This window comes from Dysidea avara, chromosome 1 (genome assembly GCF_963678975.1).
Source record: "Dysidea avara chromosome 1, odDysAvar1.4, whole genome shotgun sequence".
Taxonomy (NCBI): Eukaryota; Metazoa; Porifera; class Demospongiae; order Dictyoceratida; family Dysideidae; genus Dysidea; species Dysidea avara.
In genome coordinates, this window is record NC_089272.1 from 26,734,636 (window position 1) to 26,751,081 (window position 16,446).

Consider the following 16,446-nt stretch of genomic DNA (forward strand, 5'->3'; position numbering starts at 1 on the left):
CATTGGTTTAAGGTGAGAACTACATAGTGCTATAGCATATTCATAAGTGGTTTGCAGCATTTTCGACATGGACACGCCCACTATTTGAGTAACACGAGATAAGCACTCTCCAACAAAGCTTACCCCTGTAAAATGGTCTTAAAACGATGCAGTGGCTTTAAAATACTTGTAAAATAGCTTAATTGGAATTTTCCACGATACTGTTAGGACTTCTCCATTCATGTTAACAAATGTAGTCACAATGTTAGTTGCTGCTGTCCCATAATCGAATTTCACAAGTTGGTCTATATAATAAATTTACTGGTCGGTCATGTATTGGTTTGGGTGATTTATCGCTTGCAGGCTCTTAACCTGCATTGGCATGGTACATATCAGTTGTATCACATGCCCTCGTGATTTACCTGATATGTACACCCATGCTCTCGGGCCTGACAGCCCTCGAGCTTGGGTGTACACATCAGGCAAATCACTCGGGTACATGATACAACTATTATTTGTTTCTTAGTGCACTGCTTTGCTGCATAAGTTCTGTGTACTAAGATATTTCATTCTATGAACACTGATGTACTGGCCTGTATACCAAGCTTGTTACAATTGAGATTGGTTGCTTAGGGAATTTTACACCTGTAACGCTGACCAACATATCGTGCATGCAAGTAAGAACTCTTGTTACAAGTTACCATCCAGAGCTACACTGATTAAGCCATTGTTTGATCAAGCTGCCAGAATTGCAATATCCTGCTCATACAGAATTTTCAGTGCTCGCTCCTCAGAATTATGAGATCTGTCAGATCTGTTAACTACAGATCTGTTAAACTAATTGAATTTAACTGATAATTGATGTATGTGTGTATTTTGTTTCCATTTGTGTGTGTTTTTCTTGCCAGGGCTGCAGCTGCTTTAAAGCTTCTTGGTACCCCCTGCATCTAGGCCCCTTATTTATTTCCTGTACATTTGTCTTAAACCATAAGGCATATAAAACAATCAATTAAATCAATTGTTGTAGAATATCAGTACACCAATCTATGTGCAAAATTACAGTTTATGTGTGTTCAACGAAAAAAATTGATTGCGTCTTCTATGATTGACTTCCAGTGTTAGGGCAATTACTTTTAAAAAGTAACTAGTTACATATTACATAATATTTGCAACTGAGCTATTTAGTTACAGTTACATATTACCCATAAAATAAAGTAACTATAATAATATTACATATTATATTACTTTGTGTCCACAGCCTTAAGCTGTCACGTGTGAAACTACCACCTTATCACGTGACATGATTGCGTTTTTGGACAATGTGCAAATCTTGGTTATAAGTAAGAAGCTGGTGAATAAGCTTCATTCAGTATACTTCATTACTTCATTGTGGCTAGGTGTTACTCAGTGGATTACTAATGAGATTAGTAACTTCCTTACTTGTAGTAATAATATTATATAATATTAGACTTGTTGCAGTAACTATATTACTTAGGTAATGCGTTACATTTGTAAGTAAAGTAACTTGAGTTATATTACCTGTTTTTAGAGCGTATTTTGTTATATTACTTAGTACCACAAAAGTAATAATTATTACATAACGCATTTCATAAGTATCACATTACCCTCAACACTGTTGACTTCCAGTAGCTACATCAATTCATCTTTAAGAAACAAACTAGTTATGTAGATTGATCACCAGTTCTATTAAAAAAAACAGAAACAAGTATAAGAAAAATTAGGAATTTTAACCTAGAGTAAAAATCAACTAGAATATAGTTCACCAATAAAAAGTACTGGAACAAGTATAATGACAGCAAATTTCTGTAACACAAAAAGAAGTGAATATCCCTACTATGCATTTCAATTACGGAATCTCCACAGCACAATACAGATATCACTTCTTTTGTGTTACAGTAATTTGTTGTCATTATACTAACTCAAACTTGTTTCAGTACTTTTATTGGTGCACTATATTCTAGTTGTTTCCTACTCTAGTTTAAAATTCCTAATTTTTTCTTTATACTTTTACATATATGTTAGATTCACTTGTTTTAACTTATAAAGTACAACTGATTCTAAAGGATTTGAATTGATATTAAGTTGTAGTACTGTATAATGACAAAGTTTGCAGCAGTCAGTTGAATTTCTACCATGCAAACACATGATATGGCTTACTAATGTTGATTTGCATGTTCATTATGTGTGTGTAGAAAGTACACATTAATTGTACCCTATAGTTGTGACATGTAAATTTCTTATCAATACTGTTATAGTATTTGTTATTGTTTAGTCCCTACTCCTTTTGGGAATGTCACAATTTATAACACTCATGATCAAATAGTTGGTGAGTCACTAACACTGGAGTGTAGTGCGGAAACTGTGAGAGGTATCACCAGTAGAGTGGATGTTGTGTGGAGTACGGGTGGTGTGGTATTGAACAGAACAAATCACACATCACCCACTATGATGAAAAATTCACTACTATTCAGTGATATTTATGCTATCTCACAAGTTACCACAACTGATGATGGTAGAGAGTACCAGTGTGAGGTAGTGATCAACACTAGTCCACCAGTTATGGCTACTAGTAATATTACATTGGATGTGTTAGGTAAACATGTTTGCTCATTGTTCAGTGTTATTATTCAGAATGTACATACAGTACCATTACAGTATGTGAGCATCATTAATTTCCTCTGCAGTTCCTAACTTCACCATCACATTGTCACCATCTGCAGCTGCTCCTATACAAGGAGCTATGGTAGGTAGTCCTCAAGATATCCAGTGTGTAGTACATACAGTTAGTGGAGTGGAGTCTGATTCAGTAATTATAAGTTGGACAGGACCTGGAGGAGATACTATTACAAATGATAGTAGAGTTACCATCAGCCCAACCACTTCTAGTGGTAACAGTTACACTAATAGTCTACAATTTATGTATCTAATGGAGGTAGATGAGGGTAGATATGAGTGTAATGTAATGATACTAGAAACCAGTCATTCAGCATCAGTTGCTCTGGAGTCACTTAGAAGTAAGTCATTGTATTCAACAGTTACTCTGATGATTGCAATTTTTTAACACTATATATTCATTTTTAATACTACAGTTCCCACTCCCAATGTAACTGTCACATATCTCAACGCTCAGATAGTTGGTCGGCCATTAACACTGGAGTGTAGTGTGACTACTGTGAGAGGTATCACTAGTAAAGTGGATATTATATGGAGTAGAAATGGTGTGGAGTTGAACAGGACAAATAATACATCATCAGCTATGATGGACAATTCACTAATGTACACACAAAATTACACCATCTCACAATTAAACACAACTGATAATGGTGGAGAGTATCAGTGTGAGGTGGTGATCAATGCTAACCGTACAACATTGGCTACTGGTAGTGTTATGCTGGATGTGTTGGGTTAGTCTATATTTCTCTGAAGCAGTTGTACATGTAATCATGTACATATATATATTTTTTGTACACAGTTCCTACTCCTACAGTAACAGTATCACCATCTGGTCCCATACAAGGAGCCATGGTGGGTAGTCCCCAATGTATCCAGTGTACAGTGAGCACAGTTAGTGGAGTGGAGTCCAGTTCAGTAATGATCAGTTGGATGGGACCTGGAGGAGACACTATTACAAACGATAGTAGAGTAATCATCAACTCGATCACTTCTAGTGGTAACAGTTACAATAGTAGTATCCAGTTTACTTACCTGATGGAGGGAGATGAGGGTACATACATGTGTAATGTGATGATACTGGAAACTAATGAAACAGCATCAGTTGTACTGGGAGCACTTTCTGGTAAGCCACATATGTTTTATCATTGTATACCTTTATTTGTTTACAATATGCACTATAGTACCTACTCCCAGTGTGACCGTCACTGCCCCCAACACTCAGATAGTTGGTCAGTCACTAACACTGGAGTGTAATGTGACTACTGTGAGAGGTATCACCAGTAGTGTGGAAATTGTTTGGAGCAGGGATGGTGTGGTAATGAATAGAACAAATGACACATCACCAACTTTGATGGGTGGTTCACTAATGCACACAGACACTTACACCATCCCAAGATTGACCACAACTGATAATGGTACAATGTACCAGTGTGAAGTGACAATCAACGCTAATCTACCAGTAAACACTAGTGGCAGTGTTACACTGAATGTGATGGGTTAGTAAATCATTTTGTGAATCTGTGTATAATTGCACATATTATTTTCCTTTATTTAATCCCAGCTCTTCAAATTTTTGTATCTCCAAGTCATACCATACAGTCAGCTATGGTGGGTAATACACTAAGTATACAGTGTGTGGCTACAGTTAGTGGAATAGAGCCCAGTTCCATTATGTTCAGTTGGGTGGGACCTGGTGATAGTGGCGTACCCATCTCAACCACGTCTATTAATAACACTCATGCCTCTAGTAGCATCCAGTTTACCTACTTGATGGAGGGAGATGAGGGTACATATACATGTAATGTGATGATACTGGGAACTAATGGATCAGTGTCAGTTGTACTTGGGCCACTTGCTAGTGAGTTTATATATTTTGTTTAAAATATAATTATTTGTATTCATACACAGTTCCTATTCCCAATGTCAATGTTGTTGCCCCCAACACTCAGATAGTTGGTCAGCCACTAACACTGGAGTGTAGTGTAACTGCTGCAAGAGGTATCACCAGTAGAGTGGATATTATATGGAGTAGGGATGGTGTGGTGTTGAATAGAACGAATCACATATCACCAACTATGATGGACAGATTACTAATATACACAGATGCCTACAACATCTCACTATTGAGTGCAGATAATAATGATACAGTGTACCACTGTGAAGTAATGATCAACACTAGTCCACCAGTTATGGCTAATGGTAGTGTTACACTGGATGTGATGGGTTAGTATCATATTATGTACTACCATTGAGCTAACCAAGGCAGGTTATGCCATTGTAAAAGGAACGTTTAGAATGAGGTTTTCCCCAAAATGATACCATTCTGTTAAGGCCATTTGTATTTTTTTTGGTGTGCGGAGGGGGAAGACTCCACCATTTTAAGTATTGATCCTATGAGCTCATGACTTAGTATACACAGATCAATTCTTTGTGTAATGTACTAATAGGAAGAAGTTATCCAGCTAAAAACTGACAGGTTGGAAATTTGGTTTGAATTTATTGGGCAATAATCTCTAGTTGATGTCCTTGACATTGTGTCTTAAGTAGTCACTAGATCATTTATCAAAAGTTATTCAAAACATTGTTGACATAGACAAGAGCCCTCCTAATAGAATGTAGCATATGGTAGCATTTTGGAAATGCTCATACTCTAGTAAAGCAGTCACGTACATAAACCACATAAAACGTATAGTGTTTATTGCTTGTTACCTTATCCTGCAAGCTTGAGAGGACTATAACTAAAATAACATTATACCATTATCAATTTTTGTGAATTCTAATGAATGATCTGAAGATTCTGGATAATTCCTTGATCATCTAGGACAATGATGCCACTACCATTAATGAATTTTGTATCAAAAGTCAAGCATAGCACTACAGAGAGGTTTATGTCGCTGTATTTATACATATTCATACTGTAGTTTAAGCTGCTGCTACCCTACTACTATATATGGTATGGCAGTACAGGGATCATAAAGCTTTTACATTACAGTACTACAAGAAACCAGAAGCTTTTTGAGGACATTTTAGGTCACTTTGAAGGTACCCTTGGACTTGATTATAATTAACTCATATTGCCAAAGTGTAGGGATGCGTCGATTTCGCCAGCAAAATTATTGGAATAATAGGAATACAAGAGCAACAAGCAAAATGCTGGCAAAATAGGAGCAAAATCGAGCAAAATAGGAGCAAAATCGAGCAAAATAGGCGCAAAATAAGCAAAATTTGTTAATCTCAGATCTGTTTCAGACAGTGTGAATGTAACTGCATAACTAACACAAGTAACAACTTACCATAGCTACGTTTAACACTCGTACGTTAAATGAGTATGGCTCTAGCTGAACTTTGACCCGAAGGCGAACCCACAATACATGTTAGCGAATAATCACGTGTGAAATAGTGTCTACAATGGATGTGATAGAACGCATTGACTACAGTTCAAGTGCTGAAAGCGATGTTAGTGAAGTAGATGACAGTCTTAGCATTGTTAGTAATGATGATGACCGTGAATCGTCTCGCGAGTCAGATGTTACAACAACTTCGACTAGTACAACTTCGAGGACTCGTTCTACCGGAAGTGCCAGCAACTCAACGACGCCAACGTCTAGTGGAGTGTCCTTGCTTAGTGTGCTAAAGGCACCAAGTGCATCTGACTTCTCTCGTAAGAGAAAAATTGCCAAAAATCCACCAGCTGGCAGGAAGAGAGCATTATTGAAGAGCATTATTGAAATGCATTGCAGGTTGTTCCCTTCTTTAAGGATGACGAGCTTGAAAATTTGAAGGCTGAACTTCCTTCTTATGTAGCTAAGGCGGATGGTATTAGTGATGAACTTGCTGCTCTGGAATGGTGGAAGCTCAATGCAACTGATTTGCCTTTATGGTCAAATGCTGTAAAGAAGGTCTTGACCATACAGCCCTCCTCGGCTGCTGCAGAAAGGGTGTTCTCACTATTGAATTCAGGATTTGGTGACCTACAAGGAAATTCACTAAAGGATTATATGGAGGCATCAATCATGCTAAGATACAATCACTAATATCTAAACACCATAGTGTATGTAAACAGTGCTTATTGATTATTACATGTAATTATTATTATTACATTGTACACCAACTATGGAGCAAAATAGATTGTTGACAAGCAAAATATTGAGCAAAATAGGTAGGTAAAAAAAGAATTGCTGGAAAGAAAAATAGGTGAGAAAAAAAGCAAAATAGACTCATCCCTACCAAAGTGCCCTGAAGGTATTGTGCTGCTGCTGCTACGAAATATAAGTTTCTTATGACTGATTAGCTAACTAACTAGGTGACTGTGTAATGCCCTGAGAGAAGAATGACTCAATAACAGCTAATACTACTAGCTTGATTGTTTCTCTCTTAGATGCCACTTCAGGCTCACAGGTGCCTTTTAGCATTCAGCAGTACATACAATATATCCATCATGTTAGTCGTCCTTTGCATCCCAATTCTTTTCAGTAACAGCACAAGGTGCTGATTCATGGTAGCACATTAACAGCTTTGGGTATTAAAGGAAAAATGGAGTTTGTTCTTATTTTCAAATACACCTCCAGCAGTTGAAATAAGTAAGCAGATTAGTTAAGTCTAGTTTTTTTATCTATATCTTTGTGTTAATAGTTGAAAACTTATTAGTAATTAGTTCAGGAGCACACATTATGTCATAGCCCCATACTGTACATCAGGTGTCATTTTTCCCTTGATGTGGTGTCATAGATGTTCACTACTGTTGTAAAAAATAACAAACAAGTGTAAAGAAAAAAGTAGGAATTTTTCATGCTACTATAGTATATAGGTCGTTAAAAAGTGCTGAAACTAGAATCATCATACACCTGAAGTACAAATTTAATAATTACCACTTTAGCCATTCTAGTTTATTGCTAAGTTGATAGGCTAAAGTAGTAATTCAATTTGCACTTCAGGTGATAATCCTCCTTGTTTAAACACTGATTATTTTAATGATATAGCTTGTAAAATTCCTCGTTCTTGCAATTTAACATCTAAGACATTTCTACATGTGGTACTGTATCCTGTAATTCTTCATCATAAACAATACAATATCCATGTATGCAATTCATTCTAGTATACATGACATTGTTCATATGTATGTAAACACTGCACCTAATTATGTATTTAAACTTATGTAAAGTTCTGTAGCATTAGTGCATCTACGTTTTCTACCTGTACATGTATGCTATCTACAATTATCATTACCATAATATGTACTGTAATTAACTAACAGTTCCAGCATACATTAAATTACATAGTATACAATGTACATGTAAAGTTGTGCATTAGAAAAGCAATTTTTTACTAGCTACCTGTCAAGAGCTCCGTGACACTTCTAATGGGACAATGAAATGCTCAACTGGAGATGATGGAGTTCTTAAAAATGGAGTCACTTGTACAGTTACTTGTAACAATGGCTTTAAACTATTACACAGTGCTACTAGAACCTGTAGAAGTGATGGGAACTGGAGTGGTGTTGCAGCAAAGTGTGTAGGTATGTTTTTAAGGATTGAGTACTTATATAACTGTATCAGAGGTGCTGTGCAATGGATTGTTAGTACCTATGGGGCACTAAAGCTGCAATAGCACCTACTAGATATTTCTTAGTATAATGTTTCTTTAGAGGTGTTATCCTTTTAAAGCAAATTATAACTTAAATTTAGATCACTAACAAGAGTATTTCTTCATTTTTTTTCTGAAATTCATAAGAACATCTTGCACTTCTACGGAGTTGGGCAGTATATGTATCTTACTTACCGGTAGTTAGTGTAACTGATGAATGTAGTTTGTGTAACATATTACATAAAATATGATGCAGTGAAGAATTTCCTTGCAACATGCACCCATCTTGCCTACTGCTGCACAGCCTTGTAAGTGGGTCAGGTCATCCGGATTATCGGGGTCACTTTGATTTTATTGATGGAAATTCAGTTGCATGTCCTGAAGAAACTTATGTGGAGCCATGCCCATTATTTGTGAAAGTATTTTGGCTATGAGGAGCCACACACACTTATTGGGATTGAGTGCTGCTGCTTGTAGGTAACTAGTCTAGTGTCAAGCTTGTGGTCACTGTAGCTGGCTGTCTGTAGACTTGCATTGAGCTACACCCACTTCTCAATTGTTGACAACATCCGAATGTACTTTTTGGTACTTACTCATATCTTTCAAATGATCAGAGGAGCTTGGGACTTGGAGACCTTCAAAATCTAGCTCTTGGTGTATGCCTTTGATTTAATTAACCCGGGTCACATCCGGATCAAATCTGGGTCTCATCCAGATTACTACTTGGGTCAGTGGGTCTAGCGGGTCGGCAGTACTGACCCACTTACAATGTTGCTGCTGCATGCTGTATGTTATGTAGTTGTACATATAAAGTTGCCACTTTTTATAATGCCAGTAATGACCTTAAAAATGCTGATATTAGAGAGGCTTATAACTCTTGAGTCAATTACAGTAGAAAAGAGCATATGCTATATGTATGGGCAAAATTACTTATTACCATACGACAATTTTCATAAAACTGGAATAAATGCATATGTGACTGGATTTGCAATGAAACGTCTCTTTCACACATTAACATACTAACAAACTGCTTTAATAGTTGACTACTTGTACTGATTAAGTTTCAAAATGTAATGCTTCATTTATGGAAATTTTCAGACACTGACAAAAAAAATGTGGAGTTCAATGGTTCAAAAAATTTGGCTACCTTTTGTGTGTGTAAAGGATACCTTTTGCTAATCTGGTCACATGTACAGTAGCCATCATTATGAGTACAATGATTCACTTTCTGTTCATGCAAAAAAAAATTCATTATAATTTTTATGTAAAAAACTATGCAAAATTTATTTTTATGCTTTAAAAGGTTTTGACTGCAAATGTCACTTTATCCTCGACATTTTTGTTACAACAAGTGTCATATGTGTCTGAAAATGGCTTAGGTAGTTAACAACAAACATCAAGCTACTGTAGTTACACATGTAGGCATAGGCTTTGTGGTATTAGAGTCTAAATTAACTGTTCTTATACAGGAGCTGTTCTATTAGAACATTCTGTGTTTGCTACAGGCTTTGATGTTTGATAGATGTTAAGTTAACAGTTAGTAGCTATAGGTCGGTAAACCAGTTGGTGGATACTTGGATGCTTTACCCCTCGAATGTGGCTAGTAACTAACTACCATAGTTGTGTAAAAAGTTCTGAATAAATAGAAAATTATATATAATATGTGCTGAGTAAAGTTGTAGTGCTTTTTACTTTCTTAGAAAATGGTATGTTAGCAATGTTTGAAATTTGATTAAAATAGAGGTTTCTTTATCATGAAGAGACTCCACCACAAGTCTCTTAGTACTAAGAGACTCACGGCTAACCATGCTAGTTAATTATGCCACACCAAAAATTTAGTGTTAACTAACCACTGAAATATTGTCAACAAAACAATAGCACAACCAAACCAGCATGTTCTTCACCACCCTATTCCAGTACCGGAGGGTTAACTGGAGTGCCAAGGCAGGTATTGGTGTTTTACTTTCTAGAAAATGTGCTGCGTTGCCGTGCAACACGACAAGCCAGCGCCATTATACAGTAATTTTGCTAGCTGTCTTTCTCCACTTTCACTTCGTTTACATGTGGCATGGTGACACCAATCCATTGATGCTCCCTTGTGGTATAGACTTTCCTTCAATATACATGTAGTTGCAAGGTTACTCCGGCATCTAGTCAAGCATCTGGTAGCTACACCAATCACAATACAACCTTACAGTAGCTACTGTCGCTAATTTTTCACAGATTTCTCTTACTCAAACTGATGTAATTCTTGTTGATAGCAGTGTGTAGCTATCACCAATAAAAGTGCCGTTTCAGTGATTAAGCCTTGAGAGGAAAGTAAATTAGCCTTCCCATGCAGCCTTGTGTGTTACACCGTCACTAGCAATAGCGCGAGGCATAGCTACGATGTCCTTTTCACTGCTAGCAGACCATTTTCTAAAACAGTAAGAGACTCCAAATTATAGCACCTTCGAAGTATAAACGTCCTTGGAGTCGGTGTTAGAATGATGCAATAAAAACCTTGGCTCTGCCTCGGTTTTCATTGTGTCATTCTAATGCCTCCTCCTCAGATGTTTATACTTCAAAGATGCTAGTTTGGAGTGGCTTACTATAACTAAGAATGTAGCAGTAACTAAAAAAGCAAATAATTGATTGTTGTTGAAATGGTGACATTACTTTGGTAATGATGAGCTTTTACAGTGCATATACCAGGTTAATACCTGTACATATTTATGAATTTATTCTCAAAGTATTGGCATCATTCAACAACTTCAATGTCAAAGGATACTGTATATCATTGTTACACTTCATGTGCATGAAAAAAGGTTTATTATGTTTAGTGTTATCCCACTATGGACATAATAACTGGCTAGCATAAATGGGTGTAGGAAACTTACAGGTGTAGAACACCATTAGTGTCATCAACAGTACTGTACAGTGTAGAAGCTCATATCTTTTAAACCAGGTGTACACCCACAGCCGGCCTTTGGCTGTGGGCGTGCCTGGTTTACTGAAATTGTTTTCCAAAAAGTGTACATGTGTTTGTATGTATGTATGTATATATGTTTATTTGTTTGTACAATTATTTGTTTGTCTTTCCGCACCCAGGTGAGCAAAACTTTGTTCACTAAAACAGCCTTTATGTGATATATAAAGGCCATATAGAGTCTGTATTGTACTTCTGGGCAGGTAAGCTTTGGTTTAAGTTGGTTAATATGTGTTGGTTTGAAATACATTTATAAGGACATGGTGAAGTCCTTTCCAATGGGCTCTACGGATGTCAAACAGCCAAAAACAACACAGCTGGCCTCTTAGGCTACCAGGTATAATGAATTCTTCAAGTTGGAAAGGGGACATGCCTGCACATATGCGAACGAAAATGTAGAGCAGCTTTGAGGCTTTGCCTGTAGAAATTTTGTAAGAAAACGTTATAGATGAACTATAAAACAGTTAAGAAGATACTTCTGTGCATTATTAGTGGGTTAAAGCATTATGTTCGAGGTATGCCTCCTTCGCAGTGCTTAGCGACGTAATCACAGATTTGCAAAATATTTCATCATTTACAAAATACAAATTACTATGATTCAATCCTTCAGTGCTGGTCACTGTAAAGCATTAATACAATACAATACAATACAATTGTGTATGTAGCAACAAAGCAAAACCCAATATCATACAGTACGATAGTAACTGTATAATAAGGACCACAAAGGAGTAGGCGTGGCCCACAAAATAATATCACCCAAAAACCAGCCTCGATTTTTCCTTATGACGATGAAGCAGTATTGGTGAGGTAAAACTAAGCCCAAAAAAGCTTCAGATCGACCCGAAACGCTTTCAACAAGTTGCTACGGAATTTTAAAAATTTTTTATCCAACGGAATTTTCTACTGACTGACTGAGTAAGTGACTGACTGACTGATGCCTTCAGACAAGCGTAACTCGATAATGGCTAAGGCCACGGGCTTGATTTTTTAACTGTTCGACGTCGCTTCGGCACGACAGGTGCCTTTTGGCATACCGCAGTACGTACAAAACATTCTTCATGGACTTACCAGTGTCCTCCTTTGTGTCCCATTCATCTTTGCTGACAGGGAAAGGTGTCGATTTGGCGCAAGCATGTGATGGCTTCCCTTCGAAATGGAAATCGTCTGTATTTTTCATCATGGCTATTTCTATTGCAGAGGTACTTTTCAAACAGTTCTTGATTCGTACTGCTGTGTAACGGGTTGAACATAGCTGACAATGAAGTGTAATGGATACTTCACTTTTCAGACAATAATGATATAGCTGGGGCGCGCGGTGCCTTTTCAGATGCGGTATGCATGGGTTCACCAGTCATCATAATAAATTATTTACAAAAAAAGTTAACAAACAAGTACACGAAAAAATTTGGAATTTTCAACTAGAGTAGGGACCATAGCACATCGATAAAAAGTACTGAAACAAGTTGGAGTAGTCCATGATATTAAAACAATAAGAAGTGTTATATCCCTACTGTGCATTTCTGTTATGGTATCTGCACAGTAGGGATATAACACTTCTTATTGTTTTACAGTGATTTAATATCATGGACTACTCCTACTTGTTTCAGTACTTTTTATTGATGTGCTATGGTCCCTACTCTAGTTGAAAATTCCAAATTTTTTCATGTACTTGTAAATATTAGTTTAGTACACTGTTAATTAATTCCAGTTAGGTTTGTTTGCTGCATGGCACCTGGTTTTTAGAAGTAGCACAACATCAATTGTTAGTAACAGACACAGAGCATACACCTATACTTGCCTATTTACAGTATCCCTGATAAAGTATGTACATATATACAATTTGATACACACAGATACAGCGTGTAATGAAATTGTTGATGATATTTGGGGAATTAACTGGTTAGCAGCAATGGCAAATTCACTAGCAAATCAGAGTTGTCCTGGCAGATCATCAGGTATGCTCATGTACATGTGTGAGTGCGCATGTGCATGTGTGTGTGTATACATGTGTGTGTGTACATGTGTTTGTGTGTGCATGTGTTTGTGTGTGTGTATGTGTGTGTGTGTGTGTGTGTGTGTGTGTGTGTGTGTGTGTGTGTGTGTGTGTGTGTGTGTGTGTGTGTGTGTGTACATGTGTTTGTGTGTGCATGTGTGTGTGTGTGTGTGTGTGTGTGTGTGTGTGTGTGTGTGTGTGTGTGTGTGTGTGTGTGTGTGTGTGTGCATGTGTATGTGCACATACGTAAATGTACCACCATATTATTGGGATACCTTGTAGTATGTTTTGAAGCTTGGCCAATAATGACTTATTTGTCAACATGTAATCAATACCCGCAAGTAGGCACATATCTAAACTGACTAGACACTCACGATGATTTTTGTCATGTGTGTCATGTGCTTGATCTGAATCTAGTCACAATAATCATTAGAAATTATTGATAGTCTGTAAAGTTATCATTGCTTGTTTATAAAGATACATAATCATATTCATCTATAAGTTTTTCAAGTGAGAGAGTCAGAGAGCACTAATGATCATGCATGGAACTGCCAGTAACCAGGCTACATGAGACATAGTCTAAGCAATTATTACACATATCCGAGTATCTACACTATTTAGAGACCCTTAGAATGGTACATACAATATTCACCTCAAGTCTTGCTCTCAATGATCATTTTTCCATTCCTAAGATTCCTAAAATAGTTACTTGGACATGTACAATACAAATGGGGTTCAGTGCAAGGTGGGGTGCTTTACCTGATGGCCAGTTTTGCGAGTCGAATTATATAGTACAGTATGTGTCATTTGGCAGTAATTGTAGTTGGTTCATGTTACCTGAACCCTCTCCAAAACAGGTACTGTAATATCAAAGAGGTGAGAGTGTATTTTCTCCTAATGGTTTTCGGCTATAGGATGTATTTAACCAATTTATGGATACTGTTACATTACTACAACCAGTTATTCTTCTTTTCAATAGCAGTTTAGTAGTCAACGATACATTCAGGCTTTTGAAAAGGGGTTCCAATGATACATTCAGGTTTTTGAAAGAGGTTCCAAGCTGAAGCATGCCCATACTGAGATAGCTAACTACTTTGTAATGCAGTATGTGACAGCAAATGATCTCTTTTTTTACTGTGATAAACGACACAAAACTTAACATAACTTGCTTCAATAGTGGTAGCTATATGTAGATAGATCATATAATCAGTGAGGCTCCTTCAAAAAGTACTGTAGGATTCCATGGAACTTATGAACCCCCACCCCATCCCCTGAATCTGCCAGTGGTAGTACATATGTACATATTGTCAAATTACTAGGACTTTACATAAAGCATTCATTGCAGTTGCTGTACACTGTGAAGTTATTTTAAAATTTTTTCCAAGCTTCAACAAAGTAATGCATTTCACAATAGTGCATTAGTTATCCTATCATGTCATTTAGTACTCTGACAAGCACATCAAACCAGTGACAGTTTAAGAATTTATATATAGAAGAGGAGTCACATACAGTACAATAGTACTATAGTTGAGACCACAAAGGAGCAGGCGTAATCCACGAAATGACATCACCCAAAACCACCCTCAATTTTCCCTGATGACAATGGAGCAGTATTGGTTAGGTAAAGCTAAGCAACAGTTTAGGCTACAGGCTTGATTTTTTCACTGTTTGACATTGCTTTGGTCCAAGAGGTGCCTTTTGGCACACTGCACTACATACAATGCATTCTTCATGGACTTACCAGTGTCTTCCTTTGTGTCCCATTCATCTTTGCCGATGATAAAAAGTGTTGATTTGGCATTAGCACGTGATGGCTTCACTTCATAATGAAAATATTGCAGAGATGCTTTTCGAACAGTTCTTGATTCGAAATGCTGTGTAACAGGTTGAACATAGCTGACAATGAGGTGTAATGGATATTTCACTTTTCAGACAATAATTGATATCGCTGGGGCACACGGCACCATTTCAGATGTGGTATGTGTGGGTTCACCAATCATAATAATTATTTACAAAAAAGTTTACAAACAAGTGCACAAAATAGTTTGGAATTTTCAACTAGAATAGGGACCATAGTACATCGATAAAAAGTACTGAAACAAGCACAGTATTAAACCACAGTAAACTATAAGAAGTGTTATATCCCTACTGTGCTCATGATACCATAATGGAAATGCACAGTAGGGATATAACACTTCTTATTGTTTACTGTGATTTAATATTGTGCACTACTCCAGCTTGTTTCAGAACTTTTTATTGATGTGTTATGGTGAGTATGGTCCCTACTCTAGTTGAAAATTCCAAATTTTTCTGTATACATAGTTCTTCACTGTAATAAAAATCATAATCTAAAATCTTATGAGATTAACTGGAAATAATTTGTAATTGACAAAGATCACGTTAGAGAAATCAATGCAAAGTATTTACTCTTAACAATATTATTTTATGGATGTCATTCTGCTTGGTGTGCATATCCCTAGGAAAATTTCACATTTTAGAAGCTCTAAGATAGACATTTTCTTGGTCCTAAAACTAAATAAACTGTACCATGTGTTTTCATACACATATTATGCTGTATCTCTGCTAGGGCTTGCTTATAGAAGATGTCTAGAGAATGGTACATGGGATCATCTAATAAATGTTACACAGTGCAAAAATACCGAATACACCAATCTACAAGATAAACTCAACAAATTGGAATACAGTCCCAGTAATATTGTGGATGTTGTGAGGGTAGTAGAAAGCATCAGTAAAGAGTTGAAAAATCTGACCAATACATCTAATGGAGTCTTTTTTCCTAATGATCTTAACACTACTATCGGGATCATTAATACCATCACCAGGTTACTTCAATGTACTTTTATATGTATACATAATATTTTGCGTGGGCAGACCATAGAAATTTTTTTATGGTGTACATATTTGCATATTACCTAGTGATGAGGGCATTATCTGTATAACAACCTGTGGTTAGGGTACTAGTTCTACTGCTACTACTGAATACAGTGGTTAAATATATGTACTATATATAAAATCTATATGAGCATTGAGAAAATCCCTACAATGTACTGATTATTCCACATCCTTTGTTTCATTACTTTTTTTATTGCTGAATCCCTATTTCATTTTTAACCCATTGACGACCAAATATTGAGGGATCACCAGCCAAATTTCCTTCAACTGTCACGTTATGGAACAATCTGCTGGCGGAGGCTGTTACTTCTAGTAA

At 36.7% G+C, this 16,446-nt stretch overlaps 1 protein-coding gene across 1 annotated transcript in view; it reads left to right on the plus strand.

The window, feature by feature from the left end:
- The window catches only part of LOC136260517 (uncharacterized), a 114,728-nt gene that overhangs the window by 42,007 nt on the left and 56,275 nt on the right, over positions 1-16,446 (plus strand). Inside the window, exons 11-20 of the mRNA XM_066054283.1 lie at positions 2,273-2,593; positions 2,685-3,014; positions 3,090-3,404; positions 3,473-3,796; positions 3,855-4,169; positions 4,235-4,531; positions 4,582-4,896; positions 8,003-8,188; positions 13,078-13,179; positions 15,805-16,060. Of these exons, the coding sequence (XP_065910355.1) occupies positions 2,273-2,593; positions 2,685-3,014; positions 3,090-3,404; positions 3,473-3,796; positions 3,855-4,169; positions 4,235-4,531; positions 4,582-4,896; positions 8,003-8,188; positions 13,078-13,179; positions 15,805-16,060 (2,761 nt within the window). The remainder of the gene's footprint in view (positions 1-2,272; positions 2,594-2,684; positions 3,015-3,089; positions 3,405-3,472; positions 3,797-3,854; positions 4,170-4,234; positions 4,532-4,581; positions 4,897-8,002; positions 8,189-13,077; positions 13,180-15,804; positions 16,061-16,446) is intronic.